Here is an 18,565-nt window from a genome sequence, read left to right as displayed (position 1 = left end):
CATTTAAGAAACTTCAGCTCATTCCTGCTGTATAAGCCTATGCATCAGGAGTTATTTTGGAAGACTTAAATGTTCTGGCCTCCATGTGCAACTCAGGAAGGGCATGGGTCCCACTTTGTCCATTTACTGCAGGTCTCACTTCAAATCTCTCAAGATGTCAATACACCACAGAGCATCTTAAATGGCATGAGACACATCTGTTAGGCAACTGATCTGACCTTAGAAATGCTGGCCCTCATGCAGATGTCTAAAATTCCATTGCAGCTGAAGGAGATTTATTTAATATAACTGAGTGTGATACAGAATAATTCAGTTCACACTTAGTGGCTGATGATCTCAATCACCACCTTTGTCCAGCTGCTTGGAGACTGACTGTATGCCACTCCAGAAATAGTCTTTTAAGTTTTACAGTGTATAGGATATGCCTACCCCATAAGGATGCCTCATGTCTCATATATCCTGGTGTTTCAGATGGCACTCAGCACCTGTGTTTAGGCAACCGAGATCTGTTCTAGGCTGGCACTGGCTGTTAACAGGAATTGTACCTGCTGTAGACAAGTACTTATGTCTTAATTCAAATGTCTTAATCCCAAGCAGCCATCTGTTTCAGATGAACTATATATCAGATAATGAGTTATCAAGAGAAATCAGAGGAACTTTTGAGCTCCATAGGCAATACATTCTGTTCATCATTCTACATTAAGTGTTTACCCTTCCTTCCTGATTCCAAATCCATCCCTTTCCTGCATTTCATCTTTGCCTCTAAGAGCTTCCTCACTGGAAAAAATAAGAATATACATAAATACACAGGAGACAGAAAGCAACATTAGCCCTTGTAGCAGATCATTTAAATCCAAAATACACCCTTAGCAGCCAGCACCTGAAACATCAACCATTTTCCAGGTATAGGAAAAGCAACATGTTTCATAGGATAAGGATATTTAAGTAGCACCAGTCTGATGACAGGATTCAAATTCCTGTTCCAGAGCATCTCTATGGAGCAACTGGTATGCTTTCTATGCAAGCTATGCATTATGAGCAATTTAGATTAAGTGAATTCTTACCTCCTTGCTTTGCCAGAACTGATTTGTAAACAGCATATTCGCATTGATACAGACCTTGATCCCTGGAATAAATTCCAAGCTTTACCTTGAACTTCGGGCATCACTAGGGACCTGCCTAACTGGTCCCTGATTACCATCACTGGACCAAATCCTTACCCTAACTCACTGACCTGCATTTCCAGCTCTAACCTTGGAGGTCCCTTATCACCACAAACTTAGCCAATGACTAGAACTCTTGCTTGAATCCAGCTGCTACCTCTAGGACTACCCTGTTCACCTCACTTAGCTACTGTGGAACTGGTCCCTGGCTGGTGACCTGCCAGCTCTGTTACCACCATTGGGTCAACTCCTTTCAAGAACTGCTGGCCCTTGCTGATCAGTGACAAAGCAACTGATTGAAATTTCTTATTTAAGAGTTGATTTCAGTGTCCGATCCTTACTCCCTGATATCCAGTTCGGATATACACTCATTGGGCATTTCTTTACCCCAAGTCTTATACACCCCTTTTTAATCAGTTATACCTAAAAAGAAAATGCAGTAGTTGTTAATGCCTAGCACTGTAAACAGAAACTTTGTTGATGAGGCCAGTAAAATGACATGTTCCAGAGTAGAGCAGCAGCAGTCAAAAGCTACATCTGAAAGTTAGTGCTCTGTGTGCTAAATCTCTTGTATCCCAATTCACCCAGTGGAAGCTACAGCTATCAGATACTCTGAGAGTAATCTCAAAGGATGATGTTCTGTTCAAGCAACAAACAAGCCACAAAAAAATACACCCAAATTCAACAGTAAAAGAGCCCTGTCTGATACACAAATACAACTCTGCACACAAAAAACAAGACACGATATGTAGTTGTGGTAAATCACTCACTGATCACGGACAATCACCAGAGGGGTACCTACGTGTGCAAAACAATTTCACAGCACAGCATCTCCCAGGTCTTAGCAAAATGTAACAAGATGTGGCAAAGCAAACAAATCACAACTTTGATTTTCAGGTCAAACACAAAGTAGCATTTAAAAAAATAATATAATCTCTGTCTATAGGAGTCTAACAAATGGAGTAAGAGAAGGAATTCCTCAGCTTCCCTGACTATTTTCCTTTACACTAGATGCAGAGATCAACTCCCACATACTTTGTGTGAAACACCTGCTGAATATTGTTTTCTGTGATTTGGAGTTTGCCCTTTCACTTACAGTGGATGTGCTCTAGCTGCTCTCAGATGCAAGGCAAAAAAAAAAGAAAGAAAAACCCCACCGCCCTGCAGCTGCCTCCAACATATAAATCTGCCTCATATAACCAGTGTAAGTAAACTCAGCTTGAACTATGAACACACAAACACTGAAACCCTGGCTCTTTCTGGTTTATTTAATTGAAAGAGTAGTCATTTATTCCAGTACTGTTTGGAGGTGTCCACTTTCAGTTTTATTTTAAAAGCATAAGAATAAGCTCTAATAATTTATTAATATGTTTTTAATACATGTAAGGATTAATGCTGTTTTCTGTTGTGCTTTTCATATCCCATCAAAGACTAACATGGTGTTCACTCAGATTACTCCTCATTTTCTGCTTCTCCTGAGTTCAGAATTAATAAACAGGATTAGAGATTAAATAACTCATTGCTACTTTATCACATTGAGGGTTGGGAACGCATTCTGAAACTAGTACTCTTAGTCAAACAAATTACATGGATTACAATACCGATCTTGCAACAACACTATCTTGTATTTCTTTATGACTTTCTCACTTTCCTCAGAAACTGGATTTTCCTCTTGATCTCTCATTTTTCAGGAGAGCACAGAATGTAAAACTATTTCTTCCAAGACTGAAGACCTCCACTGACATACTTTACTGAGAGAGTGATTGGCTACTGGAATGGGCTGCCCGGGGAGGTGGTGGAGTTGCCGTTCCTGGAGCTGTTCAAGGCAGGATTGGACGTGGCACTTGGTGCCATGGTCTAGCCTTGAGCTCTGTGGTAAAGGGTTGGACTCGATGATCTATGAGGTCTCTTTCAACTTTGGTGATACTGTGTGATACTGTGATACTACACCAGACAGGTGTTTTTTGCTACTAGCAGTATATCAAACCATGAATTGCTAGCCCGGATCCTTTATCTTCAGTTCTGATTAAGTCCTTGCTTTGTGTATATTGCTTTCAATCCCCACAACTGTGCAAAGCACAGATACAGTGAAATGGCAGAATACTGTTCAACTGGCTATGCTGGATAGAAAACAAGTAAAAGCTTTATTTCCCACCTTACATAATGGTAAAGAGTACATCTATTAAGATCACCTATTCAAAATATAAACATTCATGAGCTATTCAAAGCATAAACATGCATGACAAAACATACATAAGATCATTATTACCTAAAATAGAATTACTAGCATTATTTCAGATATTAGGAAAAAATACTATGGGGAAAATAGAGGCACCTAAATATCCATGTATCCATGGTCTAGACTTATCATTGTTACATATTCTATTGGTTTTGAATAGAATAGAATCAAATCAACCAGGTTGGAAGAGACCTCCAAGATCACCCAGTTCTATCCAGTCACCTAGACCATGGAACTAAGTGCCTCATCCAGTCTTACTTTGCTTCAAATAGCTTGATATATTAATTTAAATAACGCCAGTGAAAGGATACTGGAAAATATATATAAAAAAAATTATGATGTAAAGATAGTTACAGACCACCAGAAGTCTTTCCTTTCCATAGAGAAAGACAAAAAACTTGAACACTTGAAATGCATAAAGTTACTCATTTCAACTTGTGAATATCAAAACCCTGACAGTCAATGTTACATTCTAACAATGCTAATAAGGAAGAGTTTACCACGTCAGTAATCTCAGGAACTGGAAACTGAATGTCTAACAGGAGGAGCAGCTACTTCTAAGACCAACTGCAAACCATGTCAGATTCTCTGTCATGATGTTGGATGCTTCAGAAAACAAAAGGTAGTATTCCAGGGCAAACAAAAGGATAAAATTAAGCCCAAAGATATTCACAATATTTGAAAACAATCACTTAATATTCATGTCTTTATTTTACATAAAATCATTCACAATCTGACAAAAGAAAGAAAAAAAACCTATCAAATCTGTGGAAAAAAACCAAAACAAAACAAAACCCTGGTCTCCTATATGAGTCTCAACCTTTTGCATTACCTTTGATGACTTGTCATCTTCTTAAAAATGTTTGTTGCTATTTTTGACAAGTGCAGACCATGTGGAATCACAAAGGTTTAAACAGCTGATAGTTCATACAAGCTAGAATGAGAAAGGTCAGATGGTAGCAGAGGCACAGACAGCCACAGACAACACAGGTAGATTTGTGTTGCAGTGGAATTATAATATGGTACTAGAGGCCTCTGTCGTTAGCAAAAGGCCAACATAACCAGTTAGTAGCAAAGATTTAAAATGTATTTTCAGGCCATGGTGTATTACCCTTTTCTATTTCCCTAAATACTTCCCTTGGCTAACAAGCAGCATTTCTTCATTAACCAAGTTGATTTGCAGCCAACTCACTTTCATCCATAACCCTATCCTGGTCAAATCCTGGAAAAGCAATTATACTCTGCCATCTGGGCTGGATGAAAAGGATACAGAGAACTGGGATCAACAGCATACTGATGACACTGGAACCAAACCTCCCACACTTTCCCTTACTATTATTTATGGTATATAGTGTTTTACAGGCAAGACTGAAGATAGAATTCTAGAAGGCAGAAAGTGTGGTGTTTTTCCACACAGAGTGAAAAAAACAGAGGCAGGATCATCCTTATGAGACCAACATGTGAAAGCAATTTGCCCTTTATAATGCTTTGGGAGACTGGGGGGCTGGGGGAACGTAAGTAGGTAAACAAATACATTGACAAACCAGCCCATCCACCCTATCAGATAAGTTCCTTTAAATACCTCACTATCTATAGAAGTGAGTTACACAGAGACATGCATAAAGATATGCACAAGAACTCAAGAAAGCAGTTGGAAATAAATCAACTTTTCTCAGTTATTATTGCCACCAAAATCACCTTCCGTGTACACAGTCGGTGCCTAAAAGACCAAAGAAATCTTTAATTCAGGTACAGCTGGCCCACTTTGTTTTCCAAAGCTCTCTTCCCAAAAGACACCAATAAAAATGACAGCAGTTTAATGGTTATTTACCTATCCATTGTTGGCAACTCATCCTACAGGAGAATTTAAAATGTATAACACTCAAAGTGTTATTTTTCATCACAACAGTAAGAAGGAAATGATGGCATCTTGAACACCACACCATTCTCAGTGCTATAAAAATGTTCCATTTTCACAACAGAATCAGCCACATGTGAGTATATCAAAATAATGTATTTTTTAGCACATTTAACTGATAATAATTAAAGCTTTTGGCAACTTTCCTTATATGAAGTTTTTTTGGGGACAAGACAGATATAAAGCCTTATTTTAAAATAAACATTTACAAATGGGTAACTTGATCATAAAAGGAGATCAGGTTGGTCAGGCAGGACCTGCCCTTCCTAAACCCATGCTGGCTGGGCCTGATCCTTTGGTCATCCTGTAGGTTCTCTGCGATGGCACTCATGATGACCTGTTCCATGACCTGGCCTGGCACTGAGGTCAGGCTGACAGGTTGTGATTTCCTGGCTTCTCCCTCTGCCCTTCTTGTGGATGGGCATTGCATTGGCCAGCTTCCAGTCTCTGGGGACTTCTCCAGTGAGCCAGGACTTTAGACTGTTTGAGATGATTAAGACAAAATGAATCAGTATTTCCTATTTTTTTGTTGCTTCCACTTCTAAAATGCACAAATTTAGGGGGACTTTTTTTTTCCAGCTTCTATATTCTAGATATTAAGTTGTACAACAGATGAGAAAGAAATGTGTGTTATAGCAAAACCAGTAATAAGACCAGTGGGTCAGTGTTAGCCAAGCACAGAATAGGTAAAAATTATCTAATAATATTGCCATTAGTTGTACTTTCTTTTTACTATAACACATAATCTTGACCAAAGAATTGTTCTAAACTCTGATGGTAGAAAATAAACTTGGGCACTAAATGGCAATCCAGCCATATCATTCACTAAGCTCAAAATGTCCTGAATGTTTTTAATGACAGGAAATCAACTGAACTTTTAAGACATCTGAACTTATGTGTGTTAGGTATCTCAGTACAGACAATTTATATATTCACATATGCTGTCTTAAAATTTCCTAAGCACAGCATGTAGAACACAGGACCTGTGCTTTTTTGGTAGCTGCAGGTAAAGTAAGATATTCTAGTGCATCTTAAATGGGATCAGCAACTAAATGAATCAAGCTGCTTCTCAACACTGTCAGCAATGCTGAAAAATGTATGAAACAACTCAGACCAGTAGTAAGGAACACAAGTCAGATGGCTAATTACAGGCACCGAGTGCATTTAAGATACATCCCACTTGAATTCCAACTGTTACATCAGAGGGCACAGGTCTCCCATAGATCCTGATATGTGCCAACCTTATAGGACAGCTACCTTAGGGCGTTACACATGGCATCAGAAAACTGTGCTTTGACACTTGAATCAAGTCCTAAGTATCAAAAAAAGAGTAGGGACACAAGAGTCAATTGGCAGTCCCCAGTCGATTCCCCAATGTATAGCCAACAGCCAGCTGGCTTAGAAGCTTAACTTTCTGTCTTTGTACCATTCAGGCAAAAGTAAGATACAGGAGGGCCAAGGAAATTGCCTATTCTCTCTCCTCTCTTTCCCCAATAATTTCTTAATGTTAGATGTTTTGCTTTATATGAAGCCAACACACAGTTCAATTCAAATTGAGCTTTTAAAAATTCAGCTGTGATCAGCTGTGGATTCTGGTAAAACTTTCTCCTAATCCTGGTGTTTCACATGATATATCTATGTCACTTACCTTGTTCCCCCATCTCTCACATACTAACACCTCTATTTAATCTCATCTTAACTGCTTGCATTAAAAGTAAACCCTAAAGCCACATACAATTCCTCTCCAGATGCTGCTGTTGAATTATTTCCCTGTGGGTTTCACCTAACATTCCACCAATGTCCTCTGGCACTTCAATCCATGCATCTTATGCATTCAAAGCTTTTAAATATTTTTTTTCCAAGAAACTCATAAACTAACACCTTTATTCCCATACAAAACAGCTAACATCTGTGGGGAGGGGGGAAAAAAAGGATAAAATCACCCCCCCAAAAAAAAACAAAACAAAAAAAACACCCCACCCCCAAAAAAGACAAAACAACCAAACAAAGAAATATGTACCCAGCACATTTTTTTTACCAATACTTTTAGCCGATTTTGCAAGTAATCAATTTGAGATTTTGTTGCAAGAGCTGCTGAGAATCCTTCTCCTAAGTATATTTAACACAAATAACAACAAATTCAAATGCAACATAACAATTGGAATAACTTTCATTCATTCACATGAAACTGTAAAATAAGCCTCCATTTAACAGGAGCCCATCTAAAAATACTATCAGCTACAAGTTCTCACAGTAAGTATAATTTCTTTCTTACTGGTTGCAGCAGATTTTTCATATTTGAAACATTAGAATTTTGTCCCAAATTGTGACTGGAATCTTTCACATCAACAATTATATCTAGCCCAAAAATGTCTGAAAAGTCAGAAGCTGACTACCTCCAATTCTAACACCTTAAAGACTGGCACAGATGGTAAGGTGGTACAAATTCCCTAGCAAGTTGACAATACCATGCACCATCTTTAATACATTTAGGGGAGAAGAATAATATTAAATAAAATATTTCACTTTTGTTAAATGAGTGAGAGAAAAAGAAAGGAGACTTCAACACATTCTGAAGTACTAAATAACTACTTTTCTGAAGTCCTTCAGAGTTTCTTTTAAACTTTCCACATTTGGGACATCAAAGGATCTCAATAACTTTAAATTCCCAAAATTTTAGAGAACCATGACCTAGGTTAAATGTCTCAAACATCTATGTTGCAAAAGAGCAGGAGGTGACGAGAATCCATTTAAATTTATCTCTGGACTGTACCTACACTGCACCAATTTCTCATTGCATTGTGTTCACACAGAAACTGAAATTCAAACACATATTTCCATAAACAACCAAATCTTCAATCCAGATGTTGCAAGAATCTTATCACTAAAGCTGAGTTTAATTCTTGTAACTTCATTCTAGATACTCAGCATTTTCATGTGTAAGCCAAGTCTAAGTTAAAGAAAAGTAACTTGTGATCCAAGACACTACAGAGATGGCTACTACTAAATATTATTAGTCAGATAAAGATATTTTTTTAAATACTAATTAGGACCAGTAAATATCTGGTAATATGAAAACAACTAGGTCTTATCAACTGGTAAATCTTACAGCAGCCCTGTAAGGCACCTATGATATCTCCTTACCCAAAACAAAAACCAGAAGGTCCACAAACTGTAAATAAAATCCTTTTTAAAACCTGAGATAATCAGAGAATCATAGAATCACAATGGTTGGAAAAGACCTTTAAAATCATGAAGTTCTAACATTAGAATGTCTTAACATATAATACAGATAACACATGGCAACCATAGCAGCAAAATCCTGTCAGGAGAGGAATGAAACATACCACACTATTCTAAAATTAAAACGAACATATCTGGGAAAATACTTCCATCACATATGTGCAGAAATCACAATATTCCCATTTATTTCAGCAGGAATTAAATATGGACTTAGCTGATCTTAGGCATGTAACTTATACTCACTCCCAGCCAAGGCAACGAGAAAATGAATTAAGAAGAATGATCTCAAGGTGTATTAATTTCAAAATGGTGATTTGACACATGGAGTGTCTAAAATTAATATTTTTCTCCTTGAGCTGGCAAAAAAGGAAATTAAGATTACTGTGCCCATGTGTAGACTTTGAAGGAGATGGAGGTGGGACAAGTCAAAAATGGGACTTCACCAAAAAACAGATGTTGGGTCCAAGCAGAAATTTCCTGTGCTTTTTTTTCTTTAATTCCCAAATTTGCAAAGCAAGCTCCTTAAGATCCTTTACAACACTTCCAGCTGTACTATAAAATTCTAAGATCAAATAATAATTCAAATATATCATAAATCTGTATCAACTTAAAAAGGTTGTTATCTTTCCACTATTTACAATCCAGTGGTGCAAAATAACTAAAAGCCAGTCACTCCATTTAGGTCAAACTTTAATATTAGCCTCTTAACTTCCAATATCCTGTTTAACACCTTTGACAAACCATAGCCTTTTCAGACTTCCTCTCTTCAACATTTTATCCACCAACGTTCATAAGCTCTTGTTCTGCAGCATAAAGAACATCTGGTTGAATAAAATGGTCTAAGTCTATTGACTGGATCTTCTTTAGAAGGGGAAACTCCTCTTAACTTCAAAGAAAATGTTGGATTTTTTTTTTACACTGAACTCTCTCCATGCCAGTGGAAGTGCATTTTTGTGTTTTATTTACAACCTGCAGTCACTATGTATCAGATGTCATTTATCATCTCTAAAGTCATCAAGAAAAGATAACGTATGCTAATACAAGCTTAATAGTTTATAATTGAATTTAAAATTATAGTTGCAGTAATCTTTTCCACTTTACTCTTCTATTTCTACTTTTTAAATAACTTTATATGCTTTATATCTTTGGAACATTAAGAAAAATATTGTTTTGGAATCTGCAACCAAACAACAACCAAAAAAATCCCATACCTGTGATGTATTTATCAAGAAAAATATCTATCTGCTGCTCTCTCTATTGACACGGCCTCTATCTACATGGAGAAGAATACGAAGGGCTGGAAATCAAGACATTTCAAAGTCGTTTAGTGATCAGTTATTTAATCTTAAATTACATGAAGAACAACATAAAATCTAAATATCTACATTTCAGGATAAAAAGATATAATGGGGTAAAGGAGAGAGCAAAAGCAGGATACAAGTATTCTGCCCCATGCCCTCTACACTGATTTAATCAATTATCTTTAAATAACACCATCCTTCTAAAAAGTCAATAAATAAGAATTCTGCAGAAATTCAGCAAATCTAGCTGCTTTTTTCCTGTATTAAAAATACACTTCATATGCAATTTGCAGCAGCAAAAAAAGAAAACTGAGTGCACTTCCTGCATGTGATAATTGTCATAATAAACTAATACATTTGCAATATTCCTGACACCAACTTTTTTTATAGTATTTCTTAAACTAAATAAATTAAATAAAACATTAAAATAATCTAAATAGTTATTCAAGGAGAGCCTGCAAATGTTAATCTGTTCTTGGAATATATAATTACATGGAGATAAATGAACATGAAATATAGCAGGTCTCAAGTCAAATGCCCTGGAGAGAAGTGAAAAGATTAAATAAAACAGGCATGCCTTCTCTTCCCAGGTAGCATATCACTATATGCCTCATTTCCTTGAATCAAGAATCAACCATCAAATATCAGAAGTGGCTGAGACAAGTATACATAATTATCATATGGACTGTGATTCTTGTTGTTATCCTTGAGATACTTCAAAAATACATTTGAGAGGTTTCTGACATATTTCTAGCAATAAAACATGCTAATACATTTAGCAAAATATAAACTAGCAAATTAAAACTGTAAAAGTAAGGCGCCTGTGTGGATCTCTTGATCCAAGAGTGCAGTGAGGAGATGAGCAAATCAGGCTGTCCCTTTTAGTCTGAATATTTAGGCATGCAGCATAGAAGTCATTGCAATGTAGGCATTGAAAAAGAAGTTAGGTGTCTAAATTAGAGGACCAAAACATTTGTTTGTTACTAGATCTATTTAGCACATAGATTTTGTGCTCTTCTCCAGTTATAAAACTGACAACAATGTCCACTGTGCTTTTCAATGATAATACACTGAGTAACTGTCAATAATTCTGGGTATTGTAGCTTGTATCACATCATCAATCTGTGACAGAAATTCTACAAAATATCATCACATATCAGCACTATTTAGATAGATTTACACCTCATAGAGTCACAACCACATTCAGCAAAGCAAGAGACCAGAATGCCCTATTTTGAGTTTGAATAAAACTAATTATCTTCAGTGATTTTACTTTTCAGCTCAGTCCCAACTGTGCTTCTGCAGTGAATGACAAATTTTCAGTGTCCACCTTCTAACAGTGGTAACACTTAGTGTTTATAATTACTACCAAGGACTGGTGTGCAGACCAAGGTGTATCACACCAGGGATGCAGAAAGTGGTGCACCTGCATGGAAAAGTTGACAGTTCAGGTCACCCTAAACTATCTAACATAGGATTTCATTCCATGCACATCATATTCTATGTAAAGCTGAGTGATCTAAAGGGTCAAGCTCTCTTCTTCAATGGCTAGTGTCCAAGGAAGACTCTGGTTTTGATCTCAATCCATGTGTCCTTGAATCCACTCCAGAATTCATCTCTTCAGTTCCCATCTCCTTTTGAGCCCAGTCTGGGGCATTCCCAGTACCTGCCCACAGCATCAGCAGTGACGGTGATGTAATTGCTACCAGGGAGGTAGGGTTTGATAATGGGTTTCTATCTATTTGTATATATTTAATTTTACTGTTAATGTTTTCATTAGTTTCAGTTTTCTAATCTATAAGTCTCTCTCCCTTATATCCTTTCTCTTCCCCGCTGACAAGGGAGAGGGGTTAATAGAGAGCATCTCCCACTTGTTTTGCGGCTGGCCCAGCCTTAAGCTTTGGCACCAGAGGGGCTTTTTTTCACTCCTTTTTGCTTTTCCTGTGGTAGACGTAGGCAGCCCTCAACAAATCACATTATAGTCCAAATGTACTATATCTCTTAGTACACATAGGTAGTAGTAAATTAAAACACAATGGTTATTACTTAGCTATGTTTAGCCAATGCCCTTTTGTAGAACAGAATGCACTGATTTAAAGTGGAAGACGAATATTCTCACTGAAGTTGACTCTGACCTTAACTAATGCTATTTTTGCAAAGTATTGTAAGCCATGCAATGCAATGCAATTAAAAACTGGATTTGAAAATGTCTCTATTTGCATCATGTAGATAGTCATCTACTCCTTATTATATAAACTCTAAAATCTCTTAAGAATCCAATTATTTTCACTTACATGGAAACAGCATCATAAAATCCTTTCTCTGAATTGAAACCACATATAATTCACTCTCATTATTTTGACTAGAAAGCTATTAAAGAATGTTACCACTTGATACTTGGCTTTTACATTTCTATTCTGAATTTAATATATAGACAGATTATGAGCACTTGTGTGTAGCAATATATATTACAAATTCCTTTATTTAAGCAGCTCTTGCCTCTCTTTCCCTTCTTGGCCATCTTTCAGGTCTTAACACTAGATATTAAACAAACCAAGTCATTTTACATTTCATCTCCACTTTCCTGATCATTTTTCTGACCACCACCTCGCAGCGATGCAAGACCTAACGTGTTCCATCTTGGAATTCTTTCTTGAACATGACTAACCAAAGTAGAACCAGCCTCAAGTACAGCCTTTTGCAATGGCACTTCATTTCCCTTTTTGACTAGAAATACTTGATCTGACATATCCAAGGATGTAATTTGATTTTTTTAACAGCTGCACTGTATTGGCAGCTCACAGTCCTCCTATGACTTCTTAGTATTCCAAGGATTTCCTCTTCTTCAATTGTTTCTAGCTGATAATGTCCCAGTTTCTAGTTTGAGTTATTAGTCTCAAAGTACCTAATCATCCTGTATTCTTGAATTTCATCCCAGTCTTTTATATCACTTCTTTAGTCATCCAGCTCCTCCCTGCTGTGTTCTTTGCACATTCCTAATGCATTAAAATTCCATTTTAACCTACATGAAAATAACATTAAGTCTGTAGGATAAGACCAATGTCAGTTGCTCTCAGATCATCCAGAGGGCTCCTGCTATGCTAGAAAACAACCATTAGCAGCAGAGAACAGCCAACCTTCCTTTCTGCTGCTCAGATTGAGATTTATACAAAATAGAACACAAAGTACATTACAAATTCAAGTCATATGCTCTGACTCACCACCAGTAGCACCTTCCATCATTGTGGAAATTTCCCTCATACTGCAACATCTATTGCCACCTTCTTTCTAGGTAGACTTCAGCACACATCACAGTTCTGATAAAAATCTTTGTCTTTAGCAAATTCTCCTGTAGCTAATTAATCAAACTTTTAACAAACTTGATTAAAGTTTAAACAAACTGTAATCAATCTCCTGTAACTATGAAATTAATCAAACTTTTAACATTAAATTAATCAGACTTATTAATAGAAACAGTACGCACTTGGGTAATGCTAAAAGACTGAAGCAGAACCAGAATACTCTTGTACAATGCACAAGACAGTATTTTTAGGCAAACAAGAGTTAAGCATTTTAAAACTGAATAAACTGAATAGTCTGCAATAGGAATGCAGTGGCCCATTGAATAGTTGGGTGTTTGGTAGCTTTTTTTCCATGACACAGACTAGTCTAAATAAAAGAGAAATGCATATTAGCGAATTCTAGTAATAGTAGAAATTTGCATTTACTTTCTGTCTAGCCATCAACCCAATTATCTTTTGCCTTTCACCTTTGTTTTAAGTTGGGTTTTTTTTTCAGTAACTCTGCTTCTCAAACAGCTCCTCTTTTTACAGTCAAATACAGTTGTAAAAATACTTAAAAAAAGAAATGTTGGCTAAACACAACAGGAAAATTAAGAGAAATCAAAGACTGACATCTCAGTATTCACTGCAGGACCTATTATTGTGCCTCTGGTACAGCTTTAGGTGGCTAAACCTAGCCCTTTAAAAATTAGTCAGAAGCAGTAAATAATTATTTTTTTATACATGTATCTGGGCTCTTTAAGATAAAATTGCATTGTTTTAATTTTACAAAAGATCTGGTAGCAACACTCAAAAACCACCTACAGTTTACTTTTTATTTAAAGAAAAATCCTGGAAAAGTCCTGACATGATTTCAGCAAGAAAGCCAACTTATTTTCATCATTCATAAAAACATTAAATAATAATAAGTGTGATGCCCTTATAACTGCCTTTTATACACTGGTCAAAACAAAAAAGAAAGTTTTTATAACTACCTCTTGAACTAGCATGGCTTCGAGGTTACATAAAGAGGAATAAATTTTTCCTTGAACAGGACTGGTGCAGAATGCACTCATGCATAAGGAGAACCTTTTTGGGTTAAATACCTACAACAGAAAAATGGAAATTTTAAGAGAATCATTTCAAGTACAGAAAATTGTTAAAATAATCTAATAAAAATCGAAGTGAGGTAATGCAGAAGCAAATGTGAAAATTAGGAATGACCAATTGTGGACTTAATTAGTGTAGACTGGCTCGGCACATTGGGCAGCTTACAATCACATTGATGTGCATCAGGGGGATAAGCAGCAAATTTCCACGTTGCCTTTTTATTAAGGAAGGCATTTTTCTATATCCTTGGAGAAAGAGAGATGGTGCTTAGAAGAAACACTCCAAAAATAAGTAAAAGTTCCTTTACAATGGAGAAACCTTCTTCCTTTATTTTATTTTTTAATCTATTACTTTCTGGGAACATAGTATGGCTTGTCTTTGATAATAGATCCTCTCTGTTGTAAAAGCCCATGAACTCTTCAGATGACTTAGAATCATAGAATCACCCAGGTTGGAAGAGACCTCCAAGATCATCCAGTCCAACCTAGCACCCAGCCCTAGCCAGTCAACTAGACCATGGCACTGAGTGCCTCATCCAGGCTTTTTTATGGCCGTAGTGACTTTCCATACAACAACAGACGGGCTCATTACACTCCAGTTTGAGAAACACAACCTCCAGGGAGCACGGGTGACACTGTGGCCTTCCCATTGTCGCTCTACAATTTTATGACTTCTCACAGAGTGGATATACAGGTAAGAGGGAGGCACATGAGTGGCCTTTTACACTGCCTCAACCCGGTCCTCAGCTCCACTAGAGAGATGCCCACCTGTGTGTGCACACTAACAGGCAGATGTTTTTAAAAGCAGTTGTGTTGTATTCTGAAATACCGAGCAAAAAAAGGCTCAGCGGCGTGACGATGACCTTTACATTCGGGTGGCCAGAGGGGTGCGCCGGGAAGGAGACGAAGGCCGGGCACAGGTAGCAGGCAGGAGGGGGCAGCAGGGATGCAGGGTACGTGCGGGAGGGGCGAGGCGGCGGCGAGGGGGCGGCAGCTGCCCTTCGCGCCCGGCGGGCCCCGGCCTCCCCCTGGCGGCGGCCGCGCCTCGAAAGGCCGGCATCATCCCATCCCCTACATCCCGCCCGGCGGTACCTGCCCGGGGTGCGGCACCGCAGGCGGCGGCGCGGCCGGCTCCCCGATCCACAGCTGCTCCTTGAGGAGGTGCTGGTAGCTGAGGCAGTGCCTCAGCGCTGAGGGCACTGTGCCCATGGCGCGGCGGAGCGGGGCTCCGGGCGCCCGGAGCCAGCCGCAGAATCAGTGCAGCTTTCCTGTCCGTAGGGACCCCGCCGGCCTGTGCCCGCCGCATCCACAGGCTATAGCCCGGCCCCGAGCATCGCCTCTGATTGGCGGAGGGCCGGAGTCCGCCGCACCGGCAGCCTCCCGGCTCCCTCTCCGGCGGCTGCTGCGGCAACTGGCGCTTCAGCGCGCCGAGACCCGTGCGCCGAGACCCGCTCGCCGCCAGCAGCCGCTGCGCTGGGCCGCAGCCGCGGGAGCGACCCGCCCGCTTCTCAGTACATCCTCCTCACGCAGAGGATCCCCGGCAGTTGCTGCCGGCCATTGTGCGGGCTTGGCCAGTGCCACAGTAGCCTGCTATTGCGGGAGGAGGGTCGGGGAGAAGCACTGAGGAGCCTCGGCGGGCCCAGAGCGCGGGGAGCAGGAGAGGCGTGGGCACAGCCAGCCGTCTTCCTCCGCACATCCTTAATGCCGCTCCGCGCACCCCGGGGAAATGGGGCCCAGCCGGGGCTTCGCAAGCTTTTGGCAGAAGGCTTGAGGGAAAGAGAAGCAAGGAGAAGGGGCAGGGTTGCTTCCAGACCAAGCCTGCTTGCTTTCTCTGGGATCCTGGGGCTGCAATGCGGTCCTAAGTCTGCCCGCAGCAGCTCCTTGACAAGAGGCTTTCTGAGCACACAAACGTGTGCTTTTCGTTTGGGTGGCAGAAACTCTGAAGGCAGCAAACGGGAGTATTTTCCAGGTCTTAACAGCTCTCAGTAGCAGCAGGTTATATTTTGTCATCTCCTTCAGCATTCAGGGTGTCAGCCAACTTTCCAGGCTGCTCTCAAGCAGAATACCGTATGCATTGGAAATTGCTTCTGGATGATCATTCCTTTAACGGGGTATTGCAGTTCTCCCCCCCGCCCCCCTTTTGTTAAATTCACTAACCTTTCCCTTGGTCTTTTTTTTTTTTAATTGCAAAAGATTATCTGATTTACAGCCAAGTCTCTGTTTCAGTTGTTCCCAGATAAGAAATGATGCTCTCAAAGCGCTGCCTTTTCCCTCTGCTGTTCCGCATTTGAAGCTTGTTCTGCACATCCAGAATTGTCCTTTCGGAGTGCCACTCGAAGCCAAAACTGGCTGCCTGTTGATCAGCTGGGAAGTTTTTTGTTTTGCAAGAGTAAGAGCTGTTCAGAAATAAAACATTTAAAATACAATATAAAAGTTTTGATTTTAAAATTTCTCTGTAATTTCACATCTGGCCACAAAAAAGCTTCACAGGGTTTCTCTACAAGTTGAGGCAGCTACATCTTCTTCTGTGTACCTTCTGGTAAAATGTGAATTCAAAATTCTTGTATTTTCACAACTCAAAATTCTACTAATTTTACCTTACATGCTGCCTTGCTTTAGTCCTTTTACCTGTAAAGATACCAATAAACTGTACAAAGGCTGTCCAGAAAAATAAAGCCTTTCTTTTGTCTCCCGTTAAGGGACATTTTATCTATTATGTGGTATGTGTGAAGAGAAAAAAACACCATTGGGTAAAAAAAGTACATTTTTTTCTCCTTTATATATGTTTCATGACAAGCGTGTGACATGTAATGTGAGGAAGTTGAGCATGTCTGTATATGAAGCATATTTCTCTTACATGCCTGACCTGCTCTTAAATTACTCCAGTATTGAAGTCAAACTTCAGATTTTCAGATTGCTTTAATCATTTTTCATATAAATACCTCTGGAATTAGCTTCATTAGACCCCTCCACAGATACCTTAGCCTTTGCACAGCCATGCTCTGCACATAAAAGTCTTTTTTTTATAGCACTGTTTCTGTGTCCATCGCAATTATTCTAAACATAGCTACTGCCAGAACTGAATGTTGGTTTTACAAGGATTAAATCTTCAGTGTGCTCTTCTGTCCTCAGTGTACTGTGCATGTTTTCTGACACAAGCCTGCTTTAGGGCTCAGAGTGCCAGCAAATGTGTGGAAAAGGAGCATCTTTATCTGAAATTCCAGTGTTGTGGAACAAAGAAGGAAAAATACAACTGTGGTATGTTGTAATCTCAAATATCCTGGGTTCTCATCCAACAGTTTTGCTTTTTTTTGCTTTTTGTTTTTCAGGGGTTCGTTTGTTTTGGGGGGAGGTTCTGTTGTACTTCTCATTCACCCTGAAGTTACAATTTGGTTTTCACCCTTGCCATTTTACCACTGAACTTTTAATTCCATTGTTTCGAAGTCAAGAGACAAATAAATACATTGATTTGAAACTCACATGTTTCTTGAGAGAAGGGCATGTTATCTATCAACAAAAGCACTGTGTGTTAAAACTTTCAGAGCTAAACCGAATTGTTATTTCTAAACACGACTCAGATGGGACAACACAGTGTGAAAGCAGCTCAAAGAGTGTGTCCGAGGCAGGCATAATTGTGCTAGCACTGTTCTTTGCTTGCAGGGGCTACAAAAGTTGCTGCATTCTACTTCGTGAGTTAACGTGAAGGTAGAGACTGTACAATGTGCTGTTTAACCTTGTCTGCATTCAGTGGTAGTACCAATATTTTTACTGATAGAAGCATTTGCAAAATCATGTGAAGACTAATGGAAAGTCTGGCAGATCTTTCTGTAACACACATGGGCCTCTCGTGGTCTGGATCTTTATATGCCCTGTGCTGTTCCTTATTTTGATTCTGCGTATTTTTTGTTCAACAATGGCATTTTGGAACAACTTTGGTTTACTAGAACACATGGAAGGACTCAGAAGTGCTTAGTACTACATCAGGGCAGTGAATAGAAGTTGCACATGACTGGCTTTTGGCTTTCTATCCATCTCTTAAAACTATTTATCATTCTGATACTCCTTTGAATTTATCACTGTCATTGGCTCACGCTGTATTCTGGTCAAAGGTTTTAAAACATTTATTAAAAGGAATGTTTTTTGCTAGAATAAATAATCCCTCATAAAAGTCTACCAAGTCTACCATATGAGACCAGGCAAATTCATATAATATGCAGAGAAACTTCAAATGTTGCAATGAGAGATGTTTCTCTGCTCCTTGTTGTTCCCATGCAATTACACAGGTAGCTGGCAGTCAGGTAGTTAGAAGTG

General features: G+C 39.0%; 1 protein-coding gene across 3 annotated transcripts in view; it reads right to left on the bottom strand.

Moving 5' to 3' along the window:
* The window catches only part of HMGCLL1 (3-hydroxy-3-methylglutaryl-CoA lyase like 1), an 82,961-nt gene extending 67,294 nt beyond the window's left edge, over positions 1-15,667 (bottom strand). For 2 of the 3 annotated variants that reach the window (XM_064146772.1, XM_064146769.1), the window contains exon 1: positions 15,347-15,665. In XM_064146772.1, coding sequence (XP_064002842.1) covers positions 15,347-15,463 — 117 coding nt within the window. In that variant the 5' untranslated portion in view covers positions 15,464-15,665. Of the gene's footprint in view, positions 1-15,346 lie in introns of all 3 variants that reach the window. The other variant, XM_064146770.1, reaches the window with a different exon arrangement.
* Positions 15,668-18,565: the final 2,898 nt, after the last annotated feature.

This window comes from Pogoniulus pusillus, chromosome 7 (assembly GCF_015220805.1).
Source record: "Pogoniulus pusillus isolate bPogPus1 chromosome 7, bPogPus1.pri, whole genome shotgun sequence".
NCBI classification, from domain to species: domain Eukaryota; kingdom Metazoa; phylum Chordata; class Aves; order Piciformes; family Lybiidae; genus Pogoniulus; species Pogoniulus pusillus.
The sequence above is the reverse complement of the archived record's forward strand: the minus strand, read 5'-3'. Positions and strand labels throughout refer to the sequence as shown.